Source organism: Pieris brassicae, chromosome 13 (assembly GCF_905147105.1).
Source record: "Pieris brassicae chromosome 13, ilPieBrab1.1, whole genome shotgun sequence".
NCBI classification, from domain to species: domain Eukaryota; kingdom Metazoa; phylum Arthropoda; class Insecta; order Lepidoptera; family Pieridae; genus Pieris; species Pieris brassicae.
In genome coordinates this window covers 5,047,043-5,064,785 of record NC_059677.1, presented here as the reverse complement: position 1 = coordinate 5,064,785, position 17,743 = coordinate 5,047,043, and the positions used below count along the sequence as shown (strand labels likewise).

The window sequence follows — 17,743 nt, the reverse complement described above, 5'->3', positions numbered from 1 at the left end:
TAGTTTGCCAAAGAAGTTTCACTTCTTAGTTCTGACGTATGTACTTTGTACGCACGCACTTTTTTTTTACGAATATGACACATCTAATTGTAAGCTATTTTTGTACCTGTGTGGTATCGTAGCTTCTTCAAGTAGTGATGTCAACTTGGGGGAGCAAGGTTTTTTAAGCGGTAAGTACATTTATTTAGAGAGTAACTTTTACAAATCAATTTAACCCAATTAACAAACTAAACGAAACATAAACTCTATAACTAAAATATAAAAAAACCTATAGTACTTCAAGATCGAAAAAACATCTTTAAAATATTCATTATATTATGAATAAAATTAAATAAGATGAACATTTTGTAGGAGTTGTAAGAAAGGCCACGTCTGTTCAGACCTTTTTAAGTTCACTAGCTCTTATAGTTACGTTAAAAATCGTCTTTTAATATTTATTTTAGAGTAAATACACCTTAGTCCTTAGTAGCAATGAAAAATATGTGAAAAGCAAATAAGAAATTAAATCAACATGCATTTTTAAACATAATTTCACTGAAGAATCTTAAATACTCATAACTAAACTATGAACCTCAATTTAAATGCAGAAAATTTGAATTTCGCTGTATTTCTGGCAGTCGTTACGTTTTATTAATTTATTATAGACCCCTAAGTAATGATTAGATTTTGCTTCTGTAATGTGAGGCAGGTCATAGATTATAAAGTTTGAGATGCGAACATGGTATAATAAATAACTGAATTGCTTTTATTTACAATTATAAATTGGCATACATCATAATATGTACCACATTTAAGGATTTTTTTTTAACTAAAGCAAAGAAAATACAAATGAAGGTGTTATAATATATTTGTCCTTTATTGTTAACCGCCATTTTAATGGGTAAAAAGGACATAAAACAATGTTAGTCGCGACTTAGTATATGTACGATGGCAGTTTTGATCTGGGGTCGATCATTTATATCGATAAAAAATTGTCAAATGTATATGGATACAAGTATTTTTTATCAAGCATTATTAGAGAGAGAGAGAGAGAGAGAGTACATTTTTCATTATTACATGACGTTTACAAAAAATCTATAAAACATCATTTTTTTTAATTATTTAATAATAATATTGGGCAATTAAGAATATTGTAAATACTCTATATCTGTGTGTTATTAAATATATAAATGCATAATTTATTAAACTTACCAATAAAAATATGAATAAATTAAAAAATATATTTAATTAAATATGTTAAATAATTTATGTAGGGTACCTAGTCCTACCCACTTTGCATACCTACACATAGTCGAACTAATACGGATAGAAGAAATTCAACTGATTGTATTGCCATCCAACATTTATATTTTTTATCTAAATGCACAAAAATATATTTTATAATAATACAGGTTAACTTGGCGATGTTAATATCAGTATATATGTTCAATGTCTAGTTTAATTTTAGCCGACATAACCGAGGAGGTTAATTATTCGGTGTTTAATATTTTTGTATATCAGGTTTTTAGTTTTGTAGCCTTTAAAAATCTAAACACCGATAACATTATTAATTACATTTAAGTTACCAAGTCTCGTAGCAGGAAATTGAATGGGAATTTATTTCATTTGCAATAGATAAGGTCAAATTAGCTTTGACAATGACAAAATTCCTAGAGCACATCGTTTTATTTATATAATCATCCAACATAGTTACATCACTAGTAGGCAATAAAAAATGCAAACTGCAATCGAGCCACAATGACTTTTCTTTATAAAGCCCTACGTGTTTGCCAGCCGCTTAGTTCACCGGTGATACGGCGTTTTGAAATTACACATAAAATACGCCCTCTTTGTCATTGTTATTCCATATCTCATCAAGAGCTGACGGAAAGGATGCCTACCGAAAAAACGTTGCCACAAATATTTAAATATGTTGAACAAAACAGGGAATCTTACAAGAAATTACTGAAAGAGGCTGTAGCAATTCCATCTGTGTCTTGTGATGCAAAATATCGGGATGATTGTGTCCGAATGGTTCAATGGACTCAAGAAAAGTTGAGAGAAGTTGGTGCCAGCACCGAGCTGCGCGATGTTGGTTTCCAAAATATCGATGGTAAAGAAATTAAATTACCGCCCGTTCTTGTTGGTACTTTGGGAAATGTAAGTACATAATTCAATTTTTATCTTGAATTTAAATATGTCAATAATGCATTCATTTACAATGTCATGGTGAAAAAACAATTTAAAACGGAGTAAAATCAATTATCTACAGTAAATATGAATTTTTGATTCAATATATATCTAGGACTAAAATATTTATCGCAATAAATATTATTCGGTTATCAATTGCAATCGTAATTCACTTTTTATAGTAAGAATTAGCTGATTATGTTAAATAGATATGGTTATTACTCAATCTTTTTGTTGTCGGATAAAATATGTAATTTTAGGTTGGATGATACAGAAAGTTGATATAACCTTCAAATAATCATTTAGACATACATGTAGGTTGTACATATCACTAACATTTACTAATGTAAAGCTCTTTAAGCTGTATCATAAATTTTTAAAGAAGGTCATTCACATTGTCAACAATACATTTCAGGTTTTATTCAATGGCATCCAGAATAATCTTTGGCTTCTTCAGCTCAACTCATTAAACAATCTGAGCTGAAAAATAAGTTAAAGGGACTTTAATACAGTCCAAACCGTTTACAATGATATTGTTCAGAACTACATTACATTAGTTTATAGGAGGTTTATAGAGTTTATGAGCAGTACCATCTATTTCGTTAAAACAGATTTTGACTGTATATAAGTTCTGTATGAGTGGATGTAAAAACATTTATGGAAATTTATTTTAACTTCAGATTGTTCTAGCTTCATTTATTAATATGTAATTACTTCAGATCTCGTTTTATCTTATAAAGTTATTATTATTTTAAAAGGACCCCAAGAAGAATACAATCTGCATATATGGACACTTGGATGTACAACCTGCTTTAAAGTCAGATGGTTGGGATTCTGAACCTTTCGAACTAGTTGAGAGAAATGAAAAGCTGTATGGTCGTGGTTCTACAGACGATAAAGGTCCAGTCCTGGGATGGCTGCATGCTATTAATGCTATCAAGGGTGTCGGAGAAGAGGTAAGATAAGATTGAATGTTAAAATTATATAGGCTGCCATTCGGGCCATTCTATGCTCAATGAAAATACGCCTTCTGGCAGTGTAAGTGTCCAATAGCCTAGGTTTTGTCAAGCAGATTAAAGTTCATGTGTATTTATGTACACAGATTTGTGAATGAATTGTTGTCAAAAGATCAAGTAAGCATTAATTAACACTGCTCAAATCACTTCCGCCCATATAAATTTTTTCCTCTCAATCTTGCAACCGTTAACCATAGAGATTTTGGAATTGGAACGGGGACATAGGGCTCTATTAAAGGTCATGCTGTTCCGGCCATACAGATTCCCATCGGAAGAGCTTTATCATCTCAGCCAATTACTTTCTGTTAGGAAGCTGTATGTCCTGAGTCAGATTTTAAAATCACACAGAGCGCTACCATTTGATAGTAGGCTGTTCTTAAAAAGAAATAGGGATGTTGTCGTCGGTCAGACCGTTAGGACTGACTTTGCGAGACGCAATATGCAAGCAGACTACATCTATAATAAATTAAATAGGCTGCTTAACATCTACCCGCTTACCGTCTACAATCTAAAAATACGACTAAAGGACTGGCTCATGAACATACCCTACGCAGAGTTGGAGCTTCTTCTGAGGCCTAGTATGTAGTACAGACTTTATTCATTCACTCACTGACTCACTCACTCACTCACTCACTCACTCACTCACTCACTCACTCACTCACTCACTCACTCACTCACTCACTCACTCACTCACTCACTCACTTACTCACACACTCACTTATGCACTCCAGTGTGTTGATAACAGTTAAAAATCAATAACAAATAAAGAAAAAAAAAGTTAATAGAAGATGTAACTAAATTATATATAAATTAAATATTTTAAGCAATGTATAACTAAAGTTTGTTATGAAAGAGCTGGAAACCCTGACACAGGTATATTTTTTACTTAAAAGGGTTCCCAAATCTTACACATTGTAATGAAATTGAACTTAAAATGAATAAACGTATTTTATTTATTATTATTTTATTTATTATTTAGAGATGTATTTAGAGAGAGTAATTAGAAAGAAAGGGAATTCAGATTTATTAATTATAAAAAAAACTGTAGCAGCCATATATAGGCATGCAAATGTCATTTTATCACAATAAGATCGGTAAACCTTTTTAGCTCTGGGCCTAAGATTTCCGTATCTGGTTCATGATCAGTTGAAATCTAATATAGGAGTAGGTGATCAGCCTCCTGTGTTACACCACGTCGAATCTTTGGTCCTAAAAGCGTTTACAATCCTTAAAATCAGAGACAATCGGGAAAGTGGTGGGGAGCACCAGCATTGTCCCCAGATAGCTTCGTTTGTAGGCAAATCGTACCCTAATTTTATATATACTACCCTCAATATTGCCACTGATTTTGGGGCCGTGTGAGGACGACTTTCAAGCAAGCCCGTTGCCTCACGATGTTTTCCTTCACCATTCGAGTGAATGTTAAACGCACACTTAGAAAGTCCATTGGTCAAGCCTGGGCACCTGGGAACCTGCACCACAAGCAAACACGCAGTTATTTTAGTAAATTTTTGTTGTCAGAACTTATGGTTTAAATATTCTCCCTAAACAGGCACCTTGTTTCAATCACCTTCCCCTGGAAAGTGAACACGGCGGTGATCTATAACTTCTGGGAAGGTGATGAAATTGTTTAATAGAAATGGCGTAACAATTTTTACATACATCATCACCTGAACATTGACATCCAGAAGCTGAGTTTCAATTTCCTTTGCAGCTACCAGTGAACCTGAAGTTTGTTTTTGAATGTATGGAGGAATCTGGCTCGGAAGGTCTTGATGAGTTGCTAACGGACAAGCTGAAGCCTGAAGGTTTCTTTGATTCCGTGGACTATGTGTGCATATCTGATAACTATTGGTTGGGAACGACAAAACCATGCATAACATATGGTTTACGTGGAATCAGTTATTACTTTTTGGAGATTGAGTGTGCTAAGATGGATTTACACAGTGGTGTCTATGGTGGAACAGTCCATGAAGGTGACAATTTTTTGTGTTTATTTGTTTGTATACTTTATGCACTATTTTGAACAGATTTCCTTTTTTCTCTTCTGGAAGCGATTAGTACTCCCCAGTACCAGCTCCTTCTAGTTGACCGTATTCAACGAAGAGCGGCTCGAATCGTCGAGGACCATTGCATCATTTATATATTTAAGTAAAATCAATTGTTTGCGAAACACACAGTTTCCCAATTATTTTTTCTTTCTTTCTCTTCTGGAAGAGATCGCATAGCGCTGCCCGTTGGAGTTTATTATCCAATCCTGCCGTTTGCTTCCTCCATAAACTAATATTTGAGATCAATAAGGGTTGCTGATTCAGAGATTCCAGGCTCAATAGTGACGCCGATAACCATGACTCTACCTTCTTCACCCGTCGCTTCAGTTTAAATTAATCACTGATGCTACAACCTTTTTTAGGTCTGGGCCTCAGGTTTTACTTTCTATTTTTAATGTATCATCTTTTTAGTTTAGTTTGTTCTTTTTTGTTCCTGTTAAGTTTTTGTCTTAATAACTGTGTATAACATGTATTTTTGCACTACTTGCCCATCTTATGTAATTTAATACATTTTTATTTTTTATTTACTCACAGTGGTTGCCTGGAAGAGATCGCTCGTAAGCGATAAGGCCGCCAGTTGCCCTCCTTTTGATTTTATTATGTTAATTTTTTGTATTGTAGTGTAACTAAGTGTAAATAAATAAATAATAAATAATTTTCTGTATCTTTTATGAGTATTTGTCAATCTAGTAGGTGATCAGCCTCATGTGACACATGCCGTCGTGTTGTGAGTCTAAGGCAATTCGGTTTCCTCGCGTTGTTTTCCGTCACCGTTCAAGCGAATGTTAAATATAATGAAAGTCCATTGATGCACAGCCGGCGATCGCTCTGAGGTCGTGGGATAAGAGCTGCACGCTGATATCATTACTATCATAATATATTGTTATTTTTAGCGATGACTGACTTGATATACCTGATGAACACCTTGGTGGACAAGGATGGAAAAATTTTGATAACCGATGTCTACAAGTCTGTGGCACCATTGACAGATAGTGAAATGAAGTTGTATGACACCATCGACTTTGACCCGGAAGCGTACAGGTATGGTTTGTTTTTTGTCACATGTTTGCCAAAATTGTCTATGAAGTTACAGATTTTTTTATTTTATCGATAATTTATCACTGACTGAAGTTACTGATGCCAAACAGACAGGAAATTTACTACTGTATTTTAAGAAAACTGCATTTGAATAAACCCGGTTTTGCTTTGAACATCTTCCATCATCAATTTCGTAAGTCCACGGTGGACGTGAGTGTTATATGTCAAATCGTTTCGGTTCACACGGTCACGAAAATTATTATTCATGTAATAAATCAATATTCAATCCAAGGTTTGTTCCTGATATAAAAAACATCTGAAAACTGAACAAATGAATTTCGTATTAAAAATCTTTGTACGCCAATGTTCGCATTTAATTACCAACAATAGTAACTGATAACGTATCGCGTTATACATAAAACTTGTCATTTATGTATTTACTAAATATAACGTCCTTTGATATTTTAATCGTGCTGGTACATACCAGTTGCACGAAGTATTTATGAACCTTAGGGATTCCTTCAAGAGCGTAACAATTTTAAAAGGCAACGCACATGGGAGCGCTCTGGTATTGAGAGTGCCATGAGCGAGAGGTATTCCAAACCAATTCGACTTAAGGTCCTTCAAAACCAATTAAAAAAGAAAAAGTTTTCTGGCACAATGTACGTAATGGTATCACTAAAAACCTGGTGATCCTGCCTTTTTATAAGAGGGTGCAGTCGGGCAGGCTCACCTGATGTTAAGTAACATGGACACACACTGCCTAAGGGCTCGCGGATGCGTTGGCCTTTTAAAAAAAGGAGGTTTTTGTTCTGTTTCCCTTTTCAATAAAGATACAGCTGTGAATTCGTAAAATCTGTGTTTCACATTTGCGTTTTTGCCAGGCCCCACTTTATGTTTTATAAACAGTTTTTGGCCCTCCCATGGAACATGCATAATTTTTAATATTAAAAGATTGAATTGTTTACTTAAGAAACTTAATTGATAGGAATTACTAGAAAATTGTTAAAAACAGTAAGTTTTGATGAGTAATATAATGCAAAATCCAATTCCAAATAATTTTAATGAACTTTCGAATAGTCTTAGTAAGCCCCTGTGGGGCGCGGGCCTCACGTTGGCAAGCACTGGTTTACATGCTCAAGTTATTAGGCTATGTTACTGACATCATACAGAAAGTAGGTGCTATATATAACCCTTTCGGTCTAGGGCTCCGATTTCTTTATTTTCTTCGTGATCATTTGTCAATCTAATGATCAGGTGATCAGCCGCCTGTGCCTGTCACGCCGTCGACTTTTTGGGTCTGAGGCAAGTCGGTTTCCTCACGATGTTTTCCTTCACCGTTCGAGCGTCAGAGTAAAGTCCATTGGTCCACCTTTGATGAGAGTCACACGTCGAAGCCACTAGGCGAACACTGCCCTGGCATTTAAATAATTGTATATAAAATTATATAAAACATCATCCATGTATCAGTTTCATTGTCAACAATCGTGTTGATTAATAAAGTAAACATTATATTTTAATAGACTCGCTTTTTATAACCTAAAACCTAATGATGCCGGTGATTAAGCGCTATGGCTTTTACTAATATCTACTCCTTTAAGCATATTCTCCGTGCAAATAGTTTCCGCATTTAGACTCATAAGGGAGCGTTCAAGTATTACGTCACGCTATTTTTGGAGATTCTTGACCCCCCCCCCCCCCCCCATGAAACGCGCCGTAACGTTTCTGTAGCCAATAGTAATACGTTTCGTGACCACCCAGTGACTGTTTGAGTAGTAAAGTACTGGAAAGTTGAAAATAAAATTAACAATAACGCGTAATTCAATCCCCGCTCCGCATCGTAACGTTTTACAAGAGGACCCCCCCCCCAAATCGTTACGTAGCTACAAGTAAAATTTATTTTTTCACCACCAGGAAAGCCATCGAGGCCCACAAACTACCACACAATGGTGTCAAGGAGCAGCTCTTAATGCACAGATGGAGGTATCCAAGTCTATCTCTTCATGGTATTGAAGGTGAGTGCTTGGTCTTGATCCAAGCGTTATGTTATTTATTTAAAGGAAACTCCTAAGGGACAGTTAATCACGAGCAGTTATCACCCTTGGATACCCACTTTAGTAGGTGATGCCCGCCTTTGACGGAGGAGTATTCTCTTATGCTCTTTCAAACTATTCGAGGTGGTGTCCCAGGGAAGGTTGTCTTCCAAAGTTCGCTAGCCGAAGATGCCGTGAAGCGTAGAACACTTTCGTCAAGGTGATGCAAATTTGGTGGTAATTCGGCTGGCACGGTGCTGAAACGGATCCCAACAACTCTTCAGAGCAACCTCCATATCTCCACTTCGTAAATGTTGTATGATAATGACACAAGCGCAAAAAGCAATAGGTATTTTGTGTTATGTCTTGTAAGTAAAGCGGTGTTGGCCTAGTGGCTAAGAGTCATCCCTGAGGTCGCATTAGTGTCAATGTGCTCGTATTAGCACTTGCAGGAGAAAAGTATCGTGATGAAACTGACAAGTCTCTGTCAGAAGGCAATCATGAGGTCGAAAAGAGAAAAAATAAACACGTCATTGAATGGTATCCCAGAGATGGCAGGACGAAATGAGCCCGTCAAATGAAGAGATGGGAACGACCTACTCGTGAAAGAGACGAGTGGAAACAAGGAAGGGTCTGTGTCGGAAGACAACCTGACCAATAGGCTGGTGATAAAAAATATATAGTTAAAGTATATGTTAAGAAAACACTTTTTAAACGGATTGAAGCTATGTATTATTATTAAAAACTTAAATTTTTTCCAACGTTTCGCGTGCTTTTCAGCGTGCGATAGTTATAAGTTTTTAATAATAATACATAGTTTCAGTCCGTTTACAAAGTGTTTTCTTAATGTGTAAAAGCTATGTTAACAAAAGACAATACTAAAGTATATGTTATCGCTTTGGTAGATATTTTGTATATAGTGAATAAAGACTTATTGTTATTGAGATCTGAAAAGGACTCTCAAAACAAAACCCATTTAGAGTTGTAGCGCAACTGGATTGTGACATCTTTATAGAAGTTCCGGATATAACGCAAAACGATCGAATGTTCTAGTTTGATTAATATGAACTTGTATAACCTCTTGCGTGACAATAGACCATTTAGATACTCATTGAATCTGCTACGTCATAATCAAACATATGGAATTTGGTTCATTATTAGCGGTATTTAAACCGCTGAAGATTGAGGCATATATACCATATATGTCGTAGCCAACTAGATTAATTAGACGGTCAGTTAACAGCCTAGTCTTTTGACTAAACAGCGCCATTTAACTAGCGGCCTGAAAGATATTGAGCCAGCTAATCAAAGAGACAGCAAATGCTGGAAGAGGCCTATGTGTACGAGACGCGCTGATTACCAAAACCATATCATATGATGCAGATGAAGTTAGGTTATTTAACTTAAATAAGTTTTGTATCTACAGTGTAAACTCCATGTAAGGACCCTCGATTTAGAGACCTCAAAGCGTCGAAATCAATTGGTTTGGTTGGTTTAGCTTGTAGTATTTTCTTTTGTTAACATAGCTTTTACACATTAAGGAAACACTTTTTAAACGGATTGAAGCTATGTATTATTATTCTAAACTTATAATTATTTACATAATTTTAAATTTAAATTTTTCCGACGTTTCGCGTGCTTTTCAGCGTGCGCGTGGTCACGGTGACTGAAGACAAAAGGACTTTAGTTAATAATTATAAGTTTATAATAATAATACGTAGCTTCAATCCGTTTAAAGTGTTTTCTTCATGGTTTAGCTTGTCTTAAATGCAATAATACACTCTACATAGCATTACACACTCTCAATAATGACAACATTTAAGTAATAAAGTACTTTTAAAGTTGCTAAAATTAGTAAAAACTGCGCTGTTGTGTACGTTCTTTTGTCGACTGTCAACATCAAGAAATCAAAATACAAACAAAAAATATAGAACATGAAACACTATGTAGCTTTCCATATAACTCCGTGTGTATAATATTATGCTAAAAATATACACCTAAAGTTAACACCAATTACAGAGTGAACAGCTTTGTTGTTAAGACAGTGTTCAGATTTCATTTGACATTGACCAACAGCTGACACGGCTCTAGTGTGTTCCAAATCTTATCAGCTGAAAAGTAATTTTAGTTATACTTTATTCGAGTATTGATCAATTGCTGACACGACTCAGGTGTGTTCCAAAATGTTAATAGCTGAAGGAGCGCAATACACCAATTGTATACAATGTACACAAAAATAATATCATGTATGTGTGAATAGGTGTAAGTAGTATTTAAGATATTGTCTTTGAACAATAAATCAGATTTGATTATTGCTCTGTCGTATTAATTTCTCGCTTCCTCTCAAAGTGGCGAAGACTACTTCAAGCCTTTAATTATCGTGGTGAGACTGCCCGATAACTTTTACATAATCCCACCACCTCGACCCTATGATACGCCCTACGGGTAGGATCAAAGGTCTGTTACCTTAGGTCTCTTGGTGCAGACATCCCGTACTTATTTATACATTCACTATTTATGTGTTAGGTTACATCTGTAGGGCTTAGGGATCCGTACGGTTCTTGCCCACCCTCCCATATATTTAGTTATCTAGTACAGCTTGCTCATACATACATTACATATACTATACAGATACTCCTGACATTCAATACATATAAAGATTAAACACACATTTCACAGACCACTAGCTAGCAAGCTCAAGCAAGCTGCACAGGCGGCGGATAAGTTTAACAATTTAACTGTTGATATTGACCTGTACGCCTCATAGCGGAGTCAAGGAGAGCTCTGACATCTGAGTTCTTCAGTGAAATAAATATTTTATCATACTTTTTATAAGTGTATAAGTTGTAGATACCGGCAAACTTCTTGAACAAATGTCCTTGCCTGTGCAGAAGCGATTTTTAGGTATCACTTGTGGGAAGCAGTGACGTGTCGACTGCGTGATTGGTAAATAAGTTGACGTTTGTGTCCCGCGCTGTGTGCGATGCGCTAACTTGCCCCACTCCCTTGTTTAATGCTCAAGAAGTTTGCCGGTATCTGTACCCTAAGTGTTCCTAAAAGAATATTAGTTAGTATATTGCTTCGATAATCGATATATCGATTGCGCGCATAGAAAGAAAATCCTTTGGTGCACAGCCGGGGATCGAACCTACGACCTCAGAGATGAGAGTCGCACGCTGAAGCCACTAGGCCAACACTGCTTAAACATCAACATTAGCTCGAACGGTGATGGAAAACATCGTGAGGAAAATGGCTTGACTTAGACCCTAAAAATTGACGGCGTCAGGCACAGAAGGCTGATCACCTACTTACCTTTTCAATATACTAATGATCATGAAACAGATACAGAAATCTGAGGCCCAGACCTAAAAAGGTTGTAGCGCCATTTATATATATATATATATATATTTATATTAAAATGATTTTATTGTTACCGTTAATTTAATTTAAAGTATACTTTAGTACAAAATTCATGTGGATGTAACGCCGAGTTCCGGTGTAGCCACTGTTTTTAATTAATGATTTGTAACAAATTCCTAGAAGTCTCATGTAGATATTGCGACTGAATTCAGCCATATACACAGATTTATTTATGTCACAAACATTTCTTATCTTATGTTGTGTATTACAATCAAACATATGGTCACCAACTGTGGAGTGGACCTTTACCTTTTGTTTATACATATCATTTCAAATTGATATTCTGAGTTTTAAAATGTACCAGTGAATAACTGTGTATACAAATGATGTCAGTAATAAATATAAACTAGACACAGGTACGTATCTTTATCTCTACCATTGCCTGTAAAGACTTAATACATAACAACGAAATTAGAGCGTTCCCATCATCGTCGTTATACGCGAAATCCACTGTCATAATCAATAAGCTATAAATCTTTCTCAATAAATAAGGTAAAAAATATTACACAATTCATTTGCTGGAATTATTAGTCAATTATGTAGTTTCGACTCAATTTATCGTAAATATTGACGGTTTTTTTTTATAAAACACAGGACCGAGGATAGCGAAACAAAAAAGAAATATTGAAATTACTCTTTTTCCAGGTGCCGCCTTTCAGCCTGGTGCGAAAACCGTAATACCAGGCAAGGTTATTGGAAAGTTTTCCATACGTCTGGTACCGGATCAGGAGCCGGCTGAAATTGAGAAGCTGGTGTTCGACTACGTGCATAAGAAGGTAGATGACGCTGCGTTGTTTTTTGTGTTACGAGAGTAATATTTTTTTGGATTTGGTTTTTGATAGTCAGCTGCCCATACGGAAGCAATCCCCCCCCCCATTTCCTTACAATACTTTTTCAGGATGCACTACACTTGCACGGTCCCTAGGTCAAAGTTAAAGTCAAAAATATATATATATATATCATATAAAAGAAACATAAAAAGGCAATATACATTAATTGCTTCTAATTTTACATTTACTGCCAGTTCTCAAATCAAGGGCGTAGAACGGAAGAGAAGAACTGGCAATAAACTCTCCGCCACTCTTTTAAATCGCCAAGTTTTTTTAATATTACACAACGTTTGTAAGGAGCTCCAACCATAACACCATGTTCCACATGACATCAGCTGAAGGCATGGTGAAATAGGAGCACGCACTTACATTCTCATGGGAACAACTCGCAAATACATAGTCGAAAATAACTAATATTTTTTTTTCCACGTTCATAAGTGTACATGGTGTTACCTATATGAATAATTGATTTTTGACTTTGAACATCACCGCAAACACGAATTCAAGTCCGACCAGTCACCACAAGTAGCACTCGTTCACGAGTATCACTCATGGCCAGCCATCGGTTCTCTCGCCATATTATAGGGAGTGAGACAACCCGGAGTAGTCTGGCTCCAAACAGGAGGAATTCATAGACTTCTTCCTTGTGGTCTTTATCCTTCTGTGTAACATTGTTTAGCTTAGATAGTCACCCAAAACACAAACGTCACTTAGAATTAAAGAAAACACAAAAGGAATTTTCCCCTTATCTCTCATGGAGACATCTTATCAATAAACCGTGAGTTGTAAAGATAATGTCGCAATTATGTAAAAAAATTACAATTTCTGACGTATTTTTTTTATATAGTATAGTTTAAGTTCACGTAATTTGGATAAGTAAAGACCAAAAGAGGTTTAGGGTCCAAAGTACACATATCAACTCGTATCGCCCCGTAACCAAAGTGTACCAGCAGCTCCTGTCAACTCGGCTACGGCTTGGCAACGCCGCGCTTACGGCTTGCTGACCTCTGTCTGACCTGGGTTGGGACCAGGAAGAAGAGACGTGAGTTCCAGTACGGAGAGCCTGTTCCGAGGCGAATAGCTTACGTTACGATTCCGATTAGTGTGCGTTGCATTAGGTAGTTTCATACAAACAATACTGAACGGCTCGAGGTGATAGGTTACGATCCCTTTCCGAGCTGATGTGCGTGCTTTGGCCTTTAATGACACAAGTGTCGTTTCTGGTAATCGGTTGAATTTTAATTGCTGGTTACGAAGACGGTTGCAAGATTGACAGGACAAATTAAATTTGGCCAGTGATTTTAGCTATGTTTAAGGCTTAATTATGTATATTTAATAACACATAATTGGGATAAACTTACTTTTATTAACACTCAAGCAAGTGTTAATAAATAAAAAGTTTAAAAAAATGTGTGCGTGTATTAGTACACCCGTAAGTGAAACTTCTTTATGACCTTATTATTCGAAAAATTATCGACTATATGCAACTTTACAGAGATTTGTTAAATAAAGTTAAATTGTATAAAGTTTAACAAAATGCTTTTTATATCATAAACACAAATAATACAATTATTTCATTTTACCTTATTACTACATTAATTGTAATAGAAAATTAGATTTATAAAAATAGAATTACATTAATTGTAATAGAATTATTACTATCATTGTTATCGTTATTATATATATTTGTTATTAATGGCTTCGAATCTCTTCGAATCAACCGTGGTAGGGACAAGAAAAAGATGGCGCGTAACCGAAAAATGTGACGGTAAACTTCAATAACGAAGTTTCACTTCAAAAAAATGTGTTTATTCATTTGACAACAATTCATTATAAGTGTAAGATTCAGGAACCCTTTTACGTAAAAAAGGAGCAGTGTTGTCCTAGTGGCTTCAGCGTGTGACTCTCATCCCTGAGGTCGTAGAATCCAGGCTGTTTGTGAACACCGCTCGAACGGTGAAACGGCTTGTCTTAGACCCAAAAATTCGACGTGTCAGGCACAGGAGGCTGATCACCTACCTGCCTAATAGATTTACAAATCATGAAGTAAATACATAAATCTGAGTTCCAGACCTTTTTTTAGCGCCACTGTTTTATTATTTTTTTTTTAATTGATGCTTCAGTGGGCTGAACGCGGCTCCCCGAACAAGATGCGCATCTGGGCGCAGAGTGGTCGCGCGTGGACTGAGAATCCGGATCACCCCCATTACCAGGCAGCTGCTCGTGCTACTAAACTCATTTATCAGGTATAATTTCAGGTTATAGAGGCTGATTTCGTAATTTTTTTCTGTGGAAATAAAGGTATTTTTCATGTCAAACGGTCATCATTCATTTTCATCATCGTCGCTTCGACGTACGTCGTTCCAAAACCGAGCGCTTGGTACATGTACAGATGTAGTCGAAGAGCTCAGAGTTGACTCCACTGCCCCAGAATACGAAAGGCAGCCTGGCCGTCCACCCTGCTGGGCGTCCTCCAAAGGGACTGGGGATTCTCCACCGCGTGCGTGTGATAGTCTCTGGTGGTTCTGCACCTTCAAATTTATTAAGGAGGAAAGGAAGGATTGATATTATTAATCCCTAATCAAAATTACTCTGTCAACTATCATCTTCATCATCATCAACTTCTTGTGGGCCTTAACCTCCTCAAGTACACTTCGTCATCGCAATCTATCCAGTGCTTCCATTGTGCTTCGTCGAACCCCTATTGCTTCGAGGTCCTTCACAACTCAATCACACCAACGCAGCCCCGGTCTGCCAGGCTTTCTCTTACCACCGGGTTGTGAGTTCAGTAAGCACCTTGGGGTTCTGTCGTCCGCCATTCGGAGCACATGTCCGATTTCGGCTTGTTGCACTTTATGAATTGGTTTCTTCTTCGAAGATTCTCCTTCTCCAAAATAAGGAGAGACATCTCGTCTTTCTTGCTAAGGCGCCAGCTTTCAGAATCATAACAAAGCACTGGTCGCAGAAGAGTTTTGTAAAGGACAAGCTTGGTATTTCTGAGAAGTAGCGATTGGAAATATTTATGAAGGCCTATAATATCAAGAAGGTATCAGCGATTTGCACATCATGATGCGTCTCCTGGTCTCTCGGGATTATTATTACCCCCTGTCACCCATAGTCAAGTATTAACTTTGTTTGGATTATGTTTTCAGACTGATCCCGACATGTCCAGGGAGGGTGGTTCCATCCCCGTAACAATAACGTTGCAAGAGGCGAGCGGAAAGAACGTGCTGCTGTTGCCCATGGGCGCTGGAGATGACATGGCGCATTCTCAGAACGAGAAGTTAAATGTTCGCAATTATATTGAGGGGGTAAGTTTAAGTAAAAAATCGATATTTTGTTTGACACACATCTGCCAATGCCAAGGACCTCGCGAGTGCGTTGCCGGCTTTTTAAAGAAATGGTACCTAGTTCTTGAAAGACTATACCCGTAACAGAAATGCGTGAAAATCACAAATTGTTGAATCGTTTTTAATGATTTGTAAATTCGTTAAACAATCTTTTCCTGACTTCATGGAAAAACAAAGACTGACAATGACTTTGACAAACTATGACATTGTTTATAAAGTTTTTTGGCTTTGGCTATGTGCCAGATGTTTCAAGTAAAAATAACTAATAACTTTTGGTATATGAGGGTAAAATTTTTACGGATGAAAGAAGATGTGCAGCGTTTTTGCCGAAGAAAAAGGAGAGGGCACTTGAGAGAGAGTGAGAAAGGGTGAACGTAGCATAAAGCAAATAGCCAGGGAGCAAGCAAGTGTGAAAGATCGAGAGAGAGAGAGATAGAGGTCGCATCACGCACAGTGCCATGGAGTGAGAGGTGGGGGAGAGCAGTAGTGAGAAAGATTGAGATTGAGAAAGGGAGATCGAGAAAAAATACACGCTATTAGTTGATGTATTCGTTTAGTAGTTATATATTAGAACTTTAGGTGGCAATTCTAAATATTATTATTAGCACGTATAGTGAGTAAACAGTGTGTATATAGATATACTAATATATGTAATTATGGGGGGGGGGGATGTTACCTTACTAATAATTAATTTACAAAAACGTTTCACTTCTGACTTGTGTATTTTGTATGGACGCACTTATTTATTTTACTTACTGTTAGTTTTAAATAACATTTATATTGTATCCGCTTCGTGAACTGTGTAATTTTTGATAAATGGATTTCCCGAGTTTCCCGTCAAAGGAAAAGTCATTTATAACAAATAATTTATACTTAAAGCCTAAATGAGATTTGGGTTTCCGGTTTTCTGGGTCTGATAGAAAAGTTTTTGTTTCAGATTAAACTGTTCGCTGCATACCTCTACGAAGTTGGAAAGTTGGCAAAGTAGATTAGGAGTATCGAAATGTTTTAAAACATTCCAAAAGGATTTTTGGTGCCTTATAGTATATTAACTACAATAACTGAACATATAACATATGATGTATAAGAACTTTTCATAGACGTCATTAAAGATGTTTGCAAAAATCTTTTATAAACAGTGGAAATGTTTTGTCTCTTTCTGTCAAATGATGTTTACGCTGCGATGAAAAGAGATAGTCGTCTACTTTGGACTGATGGTGTTTTGTTAGTTATTGTAGTTATATCATTAACAGAACGTTGTATTTGCATAATAATTTTAGTAATCAATGCATAATAAATATATTTCGTTGTATTGTTGTTTTATTTTGTTATTTGTATACGTAATATTTATAGAAAAACAAATAATTTACATAAAAATTGCAACGGCCTTATCGCTAACAAGCGACCTCTTCCAGGCAACTCTAGTAAAGAAAAAACTAAAAATAAATAAATAACTAAACTAAATAAATAAAAAAACTAATATTAAACTAAAATAATTAAAAATAAATACAAGATTTGCATTAGTCATGATTGAGCAGGATACGATATGGTTAAGGAAGTATTTTAATTTTATAAAACGGAGCACAGGAGGCACACCTGATGTGATACCGCCGCCCATGGACACTCAACGCCAGATGGCTCGCGAGTGCGTTGCCGGCCTTTTAAGAATTGGTACGCTCTTTTCTTGAAGGACCCTAAATTGCCAATCGTATGGAGTCGGGCAGCCGATTCCACAGCTAAATGGCGGAGATCCTAAATTAATTACCTCAGAAGGATGGATGGAGATGGAATTTCCAATAAACATCTATTGGAGGAGCGGAAGACATAGTTATATGA

At 36.3% G+C, this 17,743-nt stretch overlaps 1 protein-coding gene across 1 annotated transcript; it reads left to right on the top strand.

The window, feature by feature from the left end:
* Positions 1 to 1,713: 1,713 nt before the first annotated feature.
* LOC123717760 (cytosolic non-specific dipeptidase) lies at positions 1,714 to 17,219 on the top strand. Its single transcript, XM_045673920.1, has 9 exons — positions 1,714 to 2,139; positions 2,928 to 3,125; positions 4,900 to 5,161; positions 6,130 to 6,277; positions 8,189 to 8,289; positions 12,373 to 12,503; positions 14,681 to 14,803; positions 15,710 to 15,868; positions 16,845 to 17,219. Exons 1-9 carry the CDS (start codon positions 1,738 to 1,740, stop codon positions 16,893 to 16,895), a joined length of 1,575 nt encoding a protein of 524 aa, XP_045529876.1. The 5' UTR covers positions 1,714 to 1,737; the 3' UTR covers positions 16,896 to 17,219.
* Positions 17,220 to 17,743: the final 524 nt, after the last annotated feature.

Excerpts from the sequence above, each read along its gene's own strand:
- LOC123717760 (XM_045673920.1), top strand. The coding sequence starts at position 1,738 with ATGACTTTTCTTTATAAAGCCCTACGTGTTTGCCAGCCGCTTAGTTCA. Across the intron at positions 5,162-6,129 it reads TGGTGGAACAGTCCATGAAG|CGATGACTGACTTGATATAC; the intron begins GTGACAATTTTT and ends TGTTATTTTTAG. Across the intron at positions 6,278-8,188 it reads TTTGACCCGGAAGCGTACAG|GAAAGCCATCGAGGCCCACA; the intron begins GTATGGTTTGTT and ends TTTCACCACCAG.